Source organism: Hyla sarda, chromosome 5 (assembly GCF_029499605.1).
Source record: "Hyla sarda isolate aHylSar1 chromosome 5, aHylSar1.hap1, whole genome shotgun sequence".
NCBI lineage: Eukaryota > Metazoa > Chordata > Amphibia > Anura > Hylidae > Hyla > Hyla sarda.
The window spans coordinates 278,460,825-278,479,364 of NC_079193.1; the positions used below are offsets into that span (position 1 = coordinate 278,460,825).

Sequence of the window (18,540 nt, forward strand, 5' to 3'; positions counted from 1 at the left end):
ACAGTTTATATAAAAAGTATCAGGGGGGACCTGTTACAAGCCAATGTGAAAGCAGCTCCTCATCTTTATTAAACAGTAAGGCTAGGTTCACACTGCCATTGTGCTCCGACCTATTCGTTGTTTTGTTTTTTTGCACAGAACAGATTGGGGGAGGAGCTCAACGGACACTGCATTGACTTGATTGGGGTCCATCGAGGGTCTTGTATTTTACAGGAGTTGAGCAGAGAAAAAAAAATAGGACATGCACTATTATTTTGCTCTGATGGAGCTCCCTTAACCCCTTCCCGCAAATGGACGTTTATGTACGTCCACTGCGGGCTCCCGCTGTATGACGCGCACTCAGCGTGCATCATACCCGGTAGGTCCCGGTTGCTGTCAGTAACCAGGACCCACGGCTAATGCCGGACGTCCGGCATTAACCCTTTAGATGCCATGATCAAAAGTTGATCGCGGTAAATAACATTTCCAGCTAGCTTAGTGGGCTGATCGGGACTGCCGCAGCGAAACCGTGGCATCCGGGAGAGGACGGGGGGAGATGTCTTATCTTTCTCCCTGCCGCCCGATCAGTGCTTCAGGCTTTCAGTCAGCGATGCTAGGCTGAAGCAATGGAGCACCGATAACAGTGATCAATGCTCTCCTATTGAGAAGCATTGATCAGTGTATGCAATCGAAAGATTGCATGTTATAGTCCCCTATGGGGACAAAAAAAAAAAAAAGTGTAAATTAATTTAAATAAAAAAGCAAAATAAACATGCATTAACCCGTTCCCTAATAAAAGTTTAATTAACCCCCCTATTCCAATTTTTCAAATAAAAAATGTAAAAAAAATAAAACCTAACCATAAGGGGTATTGCGTAAGTGTCCGAACTATTAAAATATAATGTTAATTAAACTGGACGGTCAAAGGCACAAGCGTAAAAAAAAATTCCAAAGTCCAGAAATGCGTATTTTTGGTCGCTTCATATACTAGAAAAAAAATGAATAAAACGCGATCAGAAGCAAAACCAGATAAAAAAAAATATTTGTGGGGTTAAATACAACCAAAGAAAACGTAGGTGCACTCACCGCAGAACTGAATCTGTGGCGTCTGGATGTCCGGTAACGGGTAGCCGGGTCACAGCATAGGCGCTGGTATTGTGTGGCGTTCGGAGGCTACGCCGGCAGTTTTGCACGTGAGTGCGTGCTTCTTCCGGCTACTCGTTACCGGACATCCAGACGCCACAGTCCCAGCTCTGTGGTGAGTGCACCTACGTTTTCTTTGGTTGTTGTATTTGAGGCTTCATATCTGTGTACGTGCCCCCCGCAGGAGACTCCTATCGGAGGTCGCCGAGGACCATGCTATACGCATCATTAGGTGATATAGTTCTCTATGTGTGCTCTCCCTACATTTCTATCTTGGAATTTATGGGGTTAAATTGAAAATAAAAATGCCCTCTTCTGACCCCTATATTTTTTTTACTTTTCCGTATAAGGGGCACATCTGAAGTTTTTATTGATACCCTTTTTGTTTTGATCAGACTTTTTGATCACTTTTTATACATTTGATCACTTTTATACAAAAAAGTGACCATAAATACACTATTTTATACTTTGGAATTTTTTTACGTGTATGCTATTGAACGTACGGTTTAATTAAAGGGGTATTCTAGGATTGTTTTTATTTGACTATGCTACAGGGGCTGTAAAGTTAGTGTAGTTCATAATATAGTGTCTGTACCTGTGTGTGACGGTTTTCTCACAATTCTTCTGTGATTTTCACCCCAATATTTATTTTTAACAGCATACAAAATGACTTGTCTCAGATTTTTCCCAGGTTGCAATGCGGCTGAGACCTGACTCACTAGTCAGCTGATGACAGGGAGCCTGTCTGCTTCAATGGGTGGAGCGATCGCTTGGTGGGAGAGAGATCAACCTGCAACTAATGCAACAGCTGTAGGCATTCTGATTGAAAACCACAGGTCTTTTGAATGGATGCAGCTCATTTATGTTTCAATGGGTGGGGTGGTTGATGTGTGGGAGGGAGGAAAATGGAATTATGGGATTTGTAGTCAAAAGAAAACAAACAGGAAATACCAGTTCACAAAAAGCTAGCCACAGTATTATGATAATCTCACAACATAGCCATTTAGCCCCAAGACAAGTGCAGATCCTTCCTAAGCATGCCCATTACCGTCTGGCAGGTACATACTAAAATTCCATTATGGTGGATAACGCATTTAACAATATATTTTTAAAGATCGGACATTTACGCATGCGGAGATACCACATTTTTGTTCACACAGTTTTTTTTTTTTTTTTAATGGGAAAAGGGGGGGGTGATTTGAACTTGTATTAGGGAAGGTATTAAATCACATTTATTAACTTTTCTTTACACTTTTTTTGCAATGTTATAGCCCCCATAGGGAGCTATAACATTGAATACACTGATCTCTTACACTGTTCACTGCCATGCAATAGCACAGCATTGATCAGTTTTATCGCTGCTCGACTGCTCCTGCCTGGATCTCAGGCATAAAGCAGTCATTCGGTGATCGGACAGCAAGGAGGCAGGTAGGGATCCTCCTTGCGTCCTGCAAGCTATTTCACCGCGGCGGTCCCGAACAGCACCACTGAGCGAACCGGCAATTTTTACTTTAGGCAAGTTTGATCGCCGCGTCTAAACGGATAATGCCGGACATCAGCCCGATCTGTGATGTCCGGCATTAGCCGTGAGTCCTGGTTGCTTATAACAACCAGGACCCACCGGGTATGATGTGCGCTCACCTGCTGAGCGCGTGTTATACCTTGGAAACCGCAAATGGACGTGAATGTACATCTATTTGCGGCAAGGGGTTAATTGGTTCCGAGACAACCATGGTAAGTTAAAACTATTTTATGTTAAGTCTAGGGCTGAAACAACTAATCGATAAATCAGCAACTAATCGATTATGAAAATAGTTGTCAACTATTTTCATAATCGAATAATTGGTTGGTTGATTAGTTGGTAAGCCAATTTCTAAAGTTCAAACAGACATAGCAATTATCACTATGTATATATGCAACTGTGGTCCTCATCAGCTTGTTTAGTGAAGAGGGGGCCCAGCACACACGATCTTCTGCTTCCTGCAGCTACCGTCAGTCCCCCGTTTGTCAGGCTGTGTGCTAAAGGCCAAATTCGCAGTTGCAGATAGAAGATGTAGGAGTGGAAGATTGTGTGTGCTGGCCCCCTCTTCACTAAACGGGCTGCTGGGGGCATGTAGGATGGACAAGCAGGAAATGTGCTGCACCTACTATCTGGCCACAGGTAAGAAACATGAAGGGCGGTATAGCCTCGACAAGGAAAAAAAAAAAAAAAAAGAAAGAGAATTATATTTAAAAGAATTATTATACTTCTGTTAATATATGTAATAATAATACTCCTCTCAGCCTATGCAAAGCTCAACATCTATCTGACCCCATAAACCCTCTGTTAACACACAATGCATCCCTTACCTAAAACACACATAATACCTCCAGTTGGATCCCCTCCCCTCATTTAAAGGGTACTCTCCCCCCCCCCCAGTCATCTTTTCCCCTATCCAATGGAGGGGATCCCCAGCAATCTCCATGCAGGCACTTGGCATTCTGAACATATATGTTCAGAACGCTGGATTCTGGCGGCTGTGGTCGTGACTTCACACAACGCCCACGTGGTCAAGACGTGCCTGCACAAAGATCGAGGGGATCCCAGCGACTGGACTCCTGCGATCAAACATCTTATCCCCTATGCTTTGGCTAGGGGATAAGATGTCTAGGGGAGGAGTACCTCTTTAACTTCCTTCCTAAACTAACTCACAAATTATCTTCTTCTCCACTACGGTTATTTTTATCTGATTAGTCGATTAATCGAAACAATAATCAACCAACTACTCGAATAAGAAAATAATTGTTAGTTGTAGCCCTAGTTAAATGGGCAGTGTCATTAAACATGATTTTTTATATTTGATTCCTTATGCCAAATTAATAACTTTTGCAATTGGCTTCCATAAATAAAAAATAAAAAAAATAAAAAAAGTTTTTTTTTGTTTTTCTGCTGTATACTTCTGGCCACCAGGGGTCTCCCCTTCTTGGCCACAACACATTCCATCTGGTGAAAATCTCAGATTTTAGTCTCCTGCTTGTAATGGCAGGAGACCAAACTCAGACAGTGTTTCTAAGCACTGAGCTTGATTGACAGCTTCAAAGAGCCTCACTGACAGCTGCTCAGACTAAATGCTGCACAGACTGAAAGCTACAAAGAGCCTCACTTAAAGATACACAGACTGAAAGCTGCTGCACAGAGCTTGAGGTCTTCTATTCAAAGCACTGGAACTATGGGAGGGCAGAAGTTGTCCCCCAGCAGGCTTCAGTGATGTCATGCCTGCTGGGAAAGTCCCACTCTCTCCTGCTCGGAGATTGCAGTATGTGAGCAAGAATAAAGGTAAGATACAGAGCTTTTTACAGCTCAGAATTTTTTTTTTTAAGGGTGGGAGGAGTGTTAGGAATAGTTAGGGAACATAGCCTGAGGTGCTCTTTAAGTCCATAACTCAATGGAAAATTGGTTCTGGAGCCCCCAAAATGCCAACCTAGATGGAGCAGTGTGTGGGCAAACAATCCATGAAATGTATGGAAGTGCCAGAGACACCCGAGTACAGCACAGGGGCCTCAAATTTGAGGATCGCACGGGGTCCCATCAGTCAGACTCCTCCATGATTAGACACTTTTCCCCTACCCTCTGGATATGTTTTTAAGTGCTGGAATACCCCTTTAGGTAGAACTGCTTCACACAGCTGCAAGAACTACACTAGAAGGCAGCTCATTGGATGCCTGCGAGATGAATAATTGGATGTTGCTGAGGGGGCAGTCCTAAGGGGAGAGCCGAGCATGGAGTTGGGATCAAAGACAATGCAAAGACAAAGTCAGTAACAGAGACTCACTGTGTCTCTATTACAGTGCTTAAGGTGTGCGGCAGAAATAGCCATTTTAGCGATGGCCCCGACATATAGATCCATCATAATTGATGCTTTAAGTTGAAGCCATCGTATGTCAGGGGTAATGTATCTTCAGACTACCTAAGAGGGAACATTTGTAACACCTTTGATAGTAGATCCTTTTCATTGCTGATTGGTTCCTTTAGTTCTTCATCTTGATTTTGATTAAAATCTTTGGGCTGAAATTTCCACAGGAGGGATACGTCTGTCAATAAGAGTGGGACCTTCAGTGGGTTTTTAAAGGACACCTCTACGGTTATTGGTTCTGTGAAAAAAAGGAATAAACTATTAAACCACACTAAAATATAAAGGCAACAGTGGTAAAGTTTTGGGCGTCACTAAAGAACTTAACCTAGGAACTTTACCCTTAATAAGATTTACAAATAGATAGATTGCAGATCCCAATGGCGCAGCTGTACAGTACTGGATCACTGGTTCTGACTAAGCATAGAGAATACAATTGGGGGGGGGGGGGTGATCTTTATCAAAACCTGTGTAGAGGAAGAGTGGTGCAGTTGCCCATGGCAACAAGATTGCTTATTTCATTTTTCACAAGTCTCTTAAAAATGAAAGAAGCAATCGGATTGGTCACCATGGGCAACTGCACCACTCTTCGTCTGCACAGTTTTTGATAAATCTTCCCCTGTATCCTTATAAATGCACACTTTTGTACTAGGCAATTTTGACTACTCCCACACACTAAATGCATTATTAACCAGCTTTCCATGAAACCAAATTTCATGTAAAACCCGTGGATGTTATGATAAAGGGCTTTGAAACATGTAAGCAGTGCATGTCAGGTCTTTATTACAATGGAAAATGCAATAAAGATTTTAAGTTTCCAGTTAAGAAAATGAAATCTCTTTTGTCTCTATCTAAATTACAATTAAAAATATAGCCTCCAATCAAAACACAACACATTTTTACCTTAAAGAGTACCTTTCATTTGGAAAAACTTTTGACATGTCCTAGCAATTAGTGGGAGTTTAAGGGTTCTGGAGAACAAGTGGAGAGACGTTCGCGCTATTGTGCGCTCCTCTCCCTGTTCTGTGTCATGTGATCAAAACATGCTCCACAGACATATACTGTGAGTGTGTCTTGATCACATGACACAGAGCCTGGAGAGAATATGTTCAACATATATTTCTCCAAGTTTGTTCTCATGGTGGCAGAGGTCTAAACACTCAGACCTCCAAATAGTTGTCTAACAAGTGCCAGCCCTGTCAGGGCTCAGACTTGCATCCCTGCAACGCAATCTCAGACTGCTTATTCCTTGTCATGGCAGCTAGGGGACTACTTCTTGTTACAATGTTAGAAACAAAACATGGAATAAAAAGCTATCAAAAATTCCCACCGACCCTAAAATGATCCCAATAAAAACTACAGGTAACCATGCAAAAAACAAACCACATTTACAAGGCAGTTGGCTTAAGAGAAAATTAGCTAAAATCTGCATTTAATTCTGTATTTGTAGTTTGTACTTTACCTTGTACAACAGCAAGAGGAAATTTGGAATTATCTGAATTTTTGCTTAAACAATACTGAGTTGGCTGAAAGGTAACGGGAAGGATGCCTCTATTAACTACTGCTACCACTTGCTCTTCAAGCTCCCGCCACTGTTGAGAAGAGTCGCCATCATACTCTTGGTCAAGACTGACATGGGTCGCTGCTTGTTTCTCACCTTTATTTGCAAAGAGAGAAAAAAAGGTGATGATAAAGTAAGTTCACCGGCAAACTCAACCAAACTACAAAACTAACCTTTCTTCTGTCAAACAACTAAACTTATCCCTTTTTATTAAATGTTTATTCGATTTTTTAATACGCAGTAACATAACTTTGATGATAGGGTTGACAGAGTAGATAAACAAATGTGCGATACATGCAGAGAGGCAGAGAAGTAAAAGGAAAAGAAAAGGGGTTGAGAGGAGGAAGAGAGAAGGGAGGAAGATTCCGACTGGAGTAGTAGAGGAAAATAACAAAGATCACTCAGGATGTACTAGGAATCATCCCATGGGCTTCAAACCAGAGTAAAATGTGGATATGGTGTTATTTAGAAAGGTAAGATAATCCATATTCTGTAATTTTTTTTCTGCAAGCACGATCATGGTAGGAGGGAGGACGAACTTGGCTGCAGTCAATTCACAGAGAAGTAGCTATGAAACATCCTTAATTCTTTATTTTTCATTTATTTATTTTTTTAATACAGAAAGGGTCATGCTAGTCTTCTCTGTATCGTTACAATTTTTTAGTATATGTGCTGCCAAAGCGAGCACTCTTAGCAAGTCCTTTAACAGGGACATTAAGGTATAGCTGTAGAGGATGCATAGAAGGAGTGCTGCCATGGACATCCACAATCTGGGAGCATACCATGTACCAGTAAGGGACAATATTAGCGCATTCCCGTAATGTGCAATAAGGGAACTTCGAGGTGAGCCGGTACTCCTGCAAACATCTGGATAGGCTGGGTTAAATTTATGAAAAAGAGAGGTTTTGGTACAAGTGCGCCGCTTGTCTAAGGGTAAAGTATTTGTCTTGCAATTGGGTAAAACGAAAGAGTTCTCATGTGACCAGATTAAACAGATCATTAAAGGGGTACTCTGGCCCTAAGACATCTTATCCCCTATCCAAAGGATAAGGGATAAGATGTCTGACCGCCGGGGTCCCCCTGCAATCTTGTATTCGGCACCCACCCTCCATCAAGCCCCCTCCCATAAACTTGCATAGCGGGGGCGGGGCATGACATCACACAGGGGGCTGAGTTGTGACGTCACGATACTCCGGCCCCGTGGTCAGCACCCGGCAGTTTATGAGCTGGCAGCGCAGCGTGCAGCTCAAAGAGGTGAGTGCCGAATACAAGATTGCGGGGGTCCCCAGCGGCGGATAGGGGATAAGATGTCTTAGGGCCGGAGTACCCCATTAAAGTGAAACAGTCATGCCCTTAACCAGGGACCTGACCTGACGAGGATACACTGTCTGGGAGGTTAGGTGTGAAAATAAAGAGTGAATGACCATGTAATGGATTGTATGAAGGGAGTTGCTTCTTTTGTGACCTGATACAACGTGAAGCTTTAATGACAAATGTTACTAACCTTCAGCTGGCCGTCTATCATGACCAAAAAAGACGCGGGTCTCGGAACTATTGATATATGGTAACGGTAGCTGAGGAATGGGACTATCTGGAGACTGCTGACACACATTCTGAAGCAAAAGATAGAATATGCGTCATTAATATTAGAATCCAACAAGATATTAACATATAACAGCAACTGAAAAGATATGTTCACATACAGGGGAAGAAAACGGCAATAAAAACACAAAAACACATTGTAAAGCTACAAGCATTTCTTATGCCGTTGTAATTACTGCACAGTCACATGCTCTTTTATTGAGCTTTCATTGGGAAATTTGTTTTTCATATCAGGTTCCTGAGGAAAGTTTTTGCAGAATCAAAAGACAATAACAATCTGTACAATGAAACACAGTACAGTTTCCAATATGGTAGTACAGTTTCCAACAAGTCTGTTCCATGATGGGAGTGGTAGTAGTAGTCCCTCAGCACTGCAGGAGTCTACTGATGTCACCTCTTCTGAGCATGCTCAGAAATAATAACCGATATTATAAACCAGGTGCAAACGGATGACATAAAGGCTCATCCGTTTGCCATAGACTTCAATGTTAAAAATAACGGCCGTTAATTTACCCGTCTCTTGTGAGGGAAGAAAAATGAGTGCATGTGCCGTTTTTTCTTCCGTCACAACTAACGTCCGTTATTCATGACGGGCTATAACTGGTCATAATCAAATAATCAAAATCAATAATCAAAAAATCCCATAGACTTGAACGGAATTTTGTAGCGGACGTTTAACATCTGTTTTTAAAACTTTCTTAGCGGACTATTATAACGGATCTTTTAACGGATTCATTTTATAGTGTGAAAGAGGCTTAACCCCTTAAGGACGCAGCTCATTTTCACCTTAAGGACGGAGCCATTTTTTGCAATTCTGACCACTGTCACTTTATGCATTAATAAATCTGAGATTCACAAATACAATATATCCTCTACTTTATGTTGGCATCATAAAATGGACAAATTTTTACTTTTTGAAAACCTTAGAGGGCTTCAAAGTAGAGCAGCAATTTTCAACATTTTCATGAAAATTGCTAAATCTGAAGGGACAGATGTTACAGAACTACAACTCCCAGCCTGCCTGGGCAGTCTAGGCATGCTGAGAGTTCTAGTTTTGCAACATCTGGACGGCTACCGTTTGGGCACCACTGTAATAGTGCTCTCCAAACTGTGACCATCCAGATGTTGCAAAACTACAACTCCTTTGGCTGTCTGGGCATGCTGGTAGTTGCAGTTTGGCAACCACTAGGAAGGCAGCAGTAAAGATCACTTTACTGCCACCTTCCTTGATGCTCCATGCCGTTGCCTCCCTACCTGCGCCGCTGATTCCACAGATGATTGCCGGTCCCCACCGCATCTTCTTCACAGGTACCGGCTGCCATTTTCTCCCCCCGTTTTGCCAGGGGTAGGCAGGGCGGGGGGTTTCCATGGCAACCCCCCGTTTTCAACAGCCATTGGTCAGTACTCATTGCTGACTAATGGCAGGGGATAGGAGGGGGTGGAACCATTGCAACCTCGCTCCTATCCCTTAGGATGATCGGGGCTGATACTGACAGCTCCGATCATCCCTATTTTCCGGGCGATCGGGTCACCAGAGACCCGTTCAGCCCGGAATAGCAGAAAATCGCATGTCTGAATTGACATGCGATTTCCTGCGATCGCCGACTCAGGACCCCCCCTTGGCGATGTGTCGGGATGCCTTCTGAATGATTTCAGCAGGCATTCCAGTCCGGTCCCCGACCGGCGGGGACTGGAATTCCCACAGACGTATCCATACGCCCTACATCCTGAACAGGTTAAGAGCCGGGGTCCCATTGAGGACATCGTGGGGGATCCAAAGATCAGATCCCCTATAATCAGCTATTTATCCTCATTCTGTGGATACTGGAAAACTCCTTTAAACATGACAACAACAAATCATTATCCCATGATGGGGAGGCACAAGTCCCATACATAGAAAAACAAGTTTGATTTGTATACTATACGTCTACAATATTTTCACTGCTGTTGTGGTCCGGACAACACTATAACAGTTATGTGTGTTTAACTCCCCATAGAGCCTCCCAACTCTGCAGAAGTGATGGCCTATCCTTTGAATATTTTATCAATATTAGATCAATGTCGGTCTAAGTCTCAGCATCCCTGACAACCAGCTGAGTGAAGGAGCCTGCCCCTTAATTATAAATCAGAAAGAATAGCTTCCTATTTTTCGTTGTGGATGCTCTTGGTATTGCAGAACAGTCTCATTCACTTGAAGGGGATAGAGTTGCAGTGAGCTTTAATACCAGATGCAGGCACTACAAAAAGTATGAAGCTCTTCCAGGAAACAAAGGGGAATGTTGAATTAGCTGTCATACCCCCACCTAACTGTACATTATGGACTATTCTAACTTTGCAACTAGAAACTCTTTGAAAAAGGGTATGTGTTTCTATATGTGTATATATATATATATATATATATATATATATATATATATATATACACATATTTATTTTTTGCATTTTTTAATGTTGGAAGGGGGCTAAACTCCAAAGTAAAGCAATCCAAACACAAGAACCACAGGATTTCTTGTACTCACTAAACATTTTTTCTTGTAGCCTTCATTAGGGTACACAGGTATTATGGGTATATGCTGCTGCCACTAAGAAAAAAAAGTTGGCTCCTGCTCAGCCCATATACCCACCCAAAGTTTTCCGAAGAACATCAGAAAAAAAACTCTGAATAGCTTCCAAAGACAGCGTGGAGTGGGCTGTGACCCGAAAGGAAGGAACCTTCCCTTTTCAGCGGTTGGCCTTCGAAATGGCAGATCGGATCCAATGAGAAATGGTTGCCTTATAGGCCAGAAGGCCTTTACGTCATCTTTCCAGGATAACAAAAAGTAGATACATAATAGAAATAAGGGAGAGATAAGCACATTTGGCACACACAACATTCAATATGTGGACAGAACACTTCAGAGGATGGAAGGGGGCAGGGCAGAAAGGACCGAGCACAATGTCCTCATTCAGTTGAAAATAAGAAACAACCTTCTGGGGGGAAAACGGAAAAAGGGTGAAGGACAACCTTGTCCTGGTAAAGAATAAGGAATGAAGAGAGGTAAAAAAAAAAAAGCAGTCAGTTTAGAGACTTGTCGGATTGATAGGATTTGTGATGAGAAATGCCACCTTCCAGGAGATAACCGGAGAAAAATGTCTCAGCACGGAGCACACACTAATAACCAAAAAAGAGGGAATTCAGACCTCAAGGTGTAAACTTCTTACTTATTAAAATGTAACCTTTCAATTATGGAAATGCAGAGAAATAAGATGTAGCGGGTTTAAATTTTAATAAAATATGTGATTTATTAAATAAATATCAATAATATACACTTAGTCTGGTATCTGTGCAGGGCCCTTGCTACAGATCCAGTAAAATTAGTTAAAATAACATTAAAACATGGTACCAATGCCAGTATTTGTAAAAATCATTAGAGCAATTAGTAAAAATCATTAGAGCAATTACATTTTCACTGTATGCCACCTTTGTATTGCGTTTCAGTTATAGATTCTTATAGACACATATGATTAGATCCAATGATGTAGTCTATGCAAAAAATTCCAAATAATAATCCGGTGTGCCAGTGCCACTAAACTAAGCAGAGTTGCGATGTGAGCGCTGGATGATGCGAAAGTTATAGTATACTTGCACACTGTCCGGTTATCGGGATGTGGCCTTTAGCGGAGGGTATGCAATACAGTTTGCCACAGGCTGCACCCGGCCTGTATGTACAGAGTGCCTGTTGCAGATTGTCGCTAGTGGTGTCCTTACAGTGCGCTGGCTCCACGTACTGCAGTGGGATGCTGACTTCTCCTGCTGCTAGGTGGCACGGCACTGTGTACGGCTAGCTGTAACGGAATCCTGGCAGGCAGGAGTGGTGAATGCAGACCTTGTCTGCGGCATCCTCGTTTGGTAGTTGGAATTTGGCAAAACGCTATTTTATTTTAGGAGGTGTAAACATTTTCATGAACCAGTTTATCTTATGTCAAACGAATTATGTTGTGTACTAGTGACTTGTTCCTGTAAATTTTTTTACGTTGGAAAAACAAAAAGAAAATTATGTACACGCAGACGTGAACACCTCTACTCGCTCCAGACCAGCAAGAGCGCCGGATGTTTCATTACACATATGAGAGAATATCATAAGAACAATATCAGCGACCTCAAGTGAATAGAAAGTGTTCCACAAGGAAAGGATCGGCATACCTATTTGCTCCGTAGAGAGGCTTTTTGGATCATGCACTTACAAGCATTGGGCCAGTTAGGGTTAAATGAAAGGAATGACCTCTCCGCTTTCCTTTGAAATCGCATATATATATATATATATATATACACACACACACACATTTACACACAGACCAAAAGTTTTGAAAATTGTAGATTCACACTGAAGGCATCAAAACTATGAATTAACACATGTGGAAATATAGACATAACAAAAAAGTGTGAAACAACTGAAAATATGTCATATTCTAGCTGGAAAGTGTCGCCAAGTGCAGTCACAAAAACCATCAAGAGCTACAAAGAAACTGTCTCACATGTGGACCGCTCCAGGAAAGGAAGACCAAGAGTCACCTCTGCTGCGGAGGATAAGTTCATCTGAGTCACCAGCCTCAGAAATCGCAGGTTAACAGCATCTCAGATTAGAGACCAGGTCAATGCCACACAGAGTTCTAGCAGCAGACACATCTCTAGAACAACTGTTAAGAGGAGACTTTGTGAATCAGGCCTTCATGGTAGAATATCTGCTAGGAAACCACTGCTAAGGACAGGCAACAAGCAGAAGAGACTTGTTTGGGCTAAAGAACACAAGGAATGGACATTAGACCAGTGGAAATCTGTGCTTTGGTCTGATGAGTCCAAATTTGAGATCTTTGGTTCCAACCACCGTGTCTTTGTGCAACGCAGAAAAAGTAAACGGATGGACTCTACATGCCTGGTTCCCACCGTGAAGCATGGAGGAGGAGGTGTGATGTGTGGGGGTGCTTTGCTGGTGACACTGTTGGGGATTTATTCAAAATTGAAGGCATACTGAACCAGCATGGCTACCACAGCATCTTGCAGCGGCATGCTATTCCATCCGGTTTGCGTTTAGTTGGACCATCATTTATTTTTCAACAGGACAATGACCCCAAATACACCTCCAGGCTGTGTAAGGGCTATTTGACCAAGAAGGAGAGTGATGGGGTGCTGCGCCAGATGACTTGGCCACAGTCACCAGACCTGAACCCAATGAAGACAAAAGGGCCAACAAGTGCTAAGCATCTCTGGGAACTCCTTCAAGACTGTTGGAAGACCATTTCAGGTGACTACCTCTTGAAGCTCATCAAGAGAATGCCAAGAGTGTGCAAAGCAGTAATCAAAGCAAAAGGTGGCTACTTTGAAGAACCTAGAATATGACATATTTTCAGTTGTTTCACACTTTTTTTGTTATGTCTATAATTCCACATGTGTTAATTCATAGTTTTGATGCCTTCAGTGTGAATCTACAATTTTGTGAAGGTGTGTCCAAACTTTTGGTCTGTACTATATATATATTTCTTGTAGTTTCGTCTTCTTGACATATGGTAGTGTTTGCTTATGTTTTTAAATCACTAGGTGTATTTATTGGATATTGGTTTTTGTATTATTTTTATACTAATCATTCACCTTTATATAAGCACTAATACCACTACAGATCGGAAGAAGCACCTCTGTGACGTGAAACTAGTCGTCGTCTAGTGGTACCCCCCCGCACCTGAGACCTATGTCACTAGTTCCCCGCTCATCAGACTCCTGTTTGCCTCCTTGGAAGACACTTCAATATTGCTATTTTCCTGGCAAGAATATCGTGGAGTGCGGCTTCCTTACAACTTCCTTTTTGGATTTTTTCATATTTATATTAGTGTGCAGCCACCCAATGCATATTTTTCCTTTAATGGAGCACACACTGATTAGAAGGAGGGCTTCCTGAGAGCAGCCTTGTCATGAAGAAAGAGATGCAGTGCAAAGATCGTCACCTGCATTAGAGTTCTATTGAGCAATATCTGCCAAGTCATCTGGAGAAGCTACAGACACGGTCCCCTGGCAAAGTTTTGTTGCCCAGGCAGAAAGTGCCTGAGTGAGCCATGTAGAGGCAAAGGCTGGAAGCAGAGCAGAACCGGCTGGCACATAGGCAGACTTTGACATAGTCTCATTTCACCTGTCAATAAGGTCCTTAAGGGAGGCAGTGTCCGCCAAGGGAGATCCTCAAGCAATATGGAATAAAGAAATTCATAAACTTTCTTCCAAAACAGAATAATACAGGGGCATTTCCACCAAATGTGTAGTAGAGTTCCAATTTGTTCTCCGCATCTCCAACATAGAGATGGTGTCTGGGGGTACCTGTGTAGGAATAGCAGAGACCCCAAATGGGAGAGGGATCAACAGAGGATGGGGAAAAGGAGGGAGGAGGGGGCTGCTGCACATTTACCCCAATGTCTTTAGCAAGTTGAGGTTGCTCTGGATTGTGCTGGCAGTTGGTGATAAGGGGACAAATATGCACTTTGTTACGCACTCTACCCCTTTGTTGCATGTGGGAGATCAGGGAGACTATGCCATCCCTATCATCCTGGTCACCTGTAAAAGGAAGAAATGGGGCAAACTATACACAACTAGTATACAAAAAGAAAAGACCGGGTGTGGAGAACTCCAGATCTGTGTCTGCTTCCTACTGACACTAAGCTAAAACTGGTGCCAGTGGGTGGGTAAATCCGGTTGAGGAAGAGCCAAACTTTTTTTTCCCTAGTGTCAGCAGCATATACTCATGGTTCCTGTGTCCCCAATGAAGCGACCGAGAAATACAGACTACATTTAGATGTTAACCTAGTTAAATTTGAACAACACCACTGCACACATTTAAAAGATTTGTTATTTGGTACTGTAAAGATTGAATATTAGATTTTTTTGTTCCATTAAAGAAGCCCTAGTAGATCCCCAAGTCAGTTTCTTTTTGCAGAAAGTGATAGTTTTGTATGTTTTGTGTAGCTTTGTTCACTTTTTTTCATGAATGCTTTGTATAGTGAAGATTTACCTTATAAACATAGAGATACTCTCGGAGAAATGTTCCTTGTTGTGACGCTGGTTGTTTGCTGTCATTGATCAATATATGCCTGAAAGCCGATACAGCATTGTCCAGCTGCCGCAAAGTAACAGACTGACGGCCAATAGTAAAGTTAATGTGGTCTTCTGCTAGTGACCAGCCTTTTCCTTTGTACACTTGCATTGCCTGGCAATAACATCTTAGGGCATGTTTTTTCTGGGCATAAGGAATAATACAACAAAACATTAGAAAACATAGAAAAATAAGGTACATGAAAGAAAAGAAGACTTTTCTGCAATGTTGAACAAATGTCTATAAATGCACAATAAGATGCTGTTTCCTGTAATAGACATTACAGCTTGACTTTTGCTAGCCTATTTTAGTAGTCGTCACACTAACCTAGTTATCTAAAACAGAAGTGGCTGAAGAGTCTAGTACATTTTACTGGTTGACTGGTGGGCCACAGACTGGGATGACAGGTGGGCATTTCCCCTTAAAACTATTCCACCTTACATTTTAGCAACCAGATGCTGGGCCATTTTTAACCCATTAATAATGCATTCTATTTTTATTTTATTTTTTTACTCTATGCCTTCTATAAGGCAACATAATTTTGCATCAAAAGAGTTGAGGTCATGCCGAAACCAAAATAAAACTTATGGACGAATTAAAGAACAAATTCCCTAATGATTTGGGTAATTTTTACATTCATTGTGCAGTGCAACTGACCTGTTAACTTTACGGGTCAGTAAAATGACAGTGATATCAAATTTAGTTTATTCTTTAAAATAAATAAATAAATAAATAAGTAAGTAAATAAACACGCATTGCATTATTTTGACACAGTTACATTTATTTTTTTCAAAGCTTCCTGCTTGCTTAAAAATTTAAGGGCTGTCAACATCTCGCAGACTTTTTTCACCAGCCTGTGCTGTAAACAGATTTTATAGATCTAAATGTTGCCACAAAGGTTTACATTCTCTTGAAGCTACCTTGCTCTCAAATTCTGAAACAGACAATATTAGGAAATTGCACATAATGAAATATCTTTGAATATGAGCTTGTGAAAAGTATCATTTGCCCAGTACTAGTAAAGAGAAATGATGCTTTAGAAACTCTTGGATTTGGTTTACAACACATTTCAAAGGTTTGTTCATGTCTTTCATGCACTCACCTGACCTGCTTTACTAAAACGATGGCCTGCCAGTATCATGTGGAAAGCAAACTTCCGCACCATAGGACTCTTCATGTTGATAAAGCAGTGGGCAGCTTGCTCAAGAAGAAGTGCACTCCGGAGATCTGAATCCTGTGCTCAAGATCAAAGGAAGAAATACAAAAGGTTATCATTGCAATTAACTCCTACAATTAATTACATTTCTTAACTCCTTGGTGACATCAGCAACTGCCCATTTACAGGACAATGGATGGTGTCATCCGAAGAAGAGGGACTAAAGTATATTACAAGTCAATAGTACCTTTGGCATTTATAAAGAGGAAGCATGCTTCACACGTCACATTTGTGGGGTGCTGAGGCATTACCATTTTAGTCAGGGGCCTAATGGAGAACCTCAAGTCTGCTATCATTGTACTTCTATTAGGTCCTGACATAATACATTACAATACTGAATCATTGCAGTCCAATATATCAAGTCCAAACTCGTAAAAAAAAAAAAAAGTTTATAACTAAAAGAAATGAAATGACCCATGCAATGACACAATGAAAATCTACAATACTATAGCAAACTATATCCACAAGTGCCTATAATGTACAATTTTTTTGACATGGAAAACTGACCTTGTGTATTTACCATCCATAGTCAGTTTTTATTTAAGAATGAAAACATTAGTTTAGAATAAGGATGGTGCTTTTACTTAGTGACCAGCCTATTTTGGGCTATAACAACAAAATAATTTAACTTCAGCTACATTTCAGGAGCCATAATCTTGTTTTCATGCCAGGGTTTTTGTAATGACACATATGGATGCAGGCATGCTGGAGTAAAACAATGGCACTGTAGGACTAATGATGGTAATTGCGAATGATATGGGCGAACAAAAGAAAAAACCTGGAGTGCTTCTTTAATGAAAACCTGAGAGTGTGCATTGGACCTCAGACTAGGCCAAAAGTTTACCTTCCAACAAGACAATAAAACAACACAGGAGTGGCTTAGGGACTACTCTGTGAATGTCCTTGAGTGGTCCAGCTATAGCCCAGATTTGAACCTAATGGATCTTCACAGGAGAGACTTCAAATTGTCTCCACGACAATCCCTATCTAACATGACAGAGCTTGGGAGGATCTCCAGAGAAAATCCCCAAATCCAGGTGTTTCCCCTGGTAGACACAGACTGGAGGCTGTCATCTCTGACAAAGGTCCTTTAACAAAACACTGAGTAAAGGGTCTGAATACTATTAAGTATAAAACTAATAATAAGTTTACCTTTTTTGATAAATTTGCTAAAACTTCTAACAATAAGCTTTTGCTTTGTCATTTTGGGATGCTGAATACAGAATGATGGATGATAACTGAGAAATGTTAAAGGATCTGTAGACTTTCTGAATGCACTGTATATATTTTCTTTAATTATTGACTACCTTTGCCCAAACATTTTTCTTTAAAAGAACTGATGCCAGAAAGTTAAACAGATTTGTAAATTACTTCTATCAAAAAATCTTTACCCTTCCAGTAGTTTTTAGCAGCTGTATGCTACAGAGGAAATTTTTTTCTTTCTTGAATTTACTTTTTGTCCTCACCACGGTGCTCTCTGCTGACACCTGATGCCTGTATCAGGAACTGTCCAGAGCAGTATAGGTTTGCTATGGGGATCTTCTTCTGCTCTGGACAGTTCCTGATACAGGCATCAGGTGTCAGCAGAGAGCACTGTGGACAAGACAAAAGAAAAAGAATTTCCTTTGTAGCATATAGCTGCTAAAAAGTACTGGAAGGGTAAAGATTTTTTAATAGAAGTAATTTACAAATTTGTTTAACTTTCTGGCACCAGTTGGTTTAAAAAAAAAGTTTTCCACCGGAGTACCCCTTTAAGGTCATTATTGATATAGTAATAGTTTTTTCTAATTTATTCCAGTAAAAAAAAAATGGGGGTCTTCATATGGATATTGGCTGCCACGGAAACCCATAATCACCGGCTGGTAGGAAATTGCCTGTCATTGGACAGCCCACTGCCCCTGGCATGGGACACCTGGTCCGGGTTTAGACTAAAACACTGTTAAATGACAGTGACCTACTCTAAGCCCCCTTAGTGACTAGGGAAAAAAGACATATTGGTGATTACCAAGGGTTTTAATATTAAATTAAATGCAGAATTCA

At 41.3% G+C, this 18,540-nt stretch overlaps 1 protein-coding gene across 3 annotated transcripts in view; it reads right to left on the reverse strand.

The window, feature by feature from the left end:
• The window catches only part of TRAPPC8 (trafficking protein particle complex subunit 8), a 111,812-nt gene that overhangs the window by 43,766 nt on the left and 49,506 nt on the right, over window positions 1-18,540 (reverse strand). For all 3 annotated transcript variants that reach the window (XM_056521780.1, XM_056521779.1, XM_056521781.1), the window contains 5 exons: window positions 16,387-16,518; window positions 15,204-15,428; window positions 8,078-8,186; window positions 6,475-6,669; window positions 5,093-5,253 (listed from right to left, as the gene is read on the reverse strand). In XM_056521780.1, coding sequence (XP_056377755.1) covers window positions 5,093-5,253; window positions 6,475-6,669; window positions 8,078-8,186; window positions 15,204-15,428; window positions 16,387-16,518 — 822 coding nt within the window. The remainder of the gene's footprint in view (window positions 1-5,092; window positions 5,254-6,474; window positions 6,670-8,077; window positions 8,187-15,203; window positions 15,429-16,386; window positions 16,519-18,540) is intronic.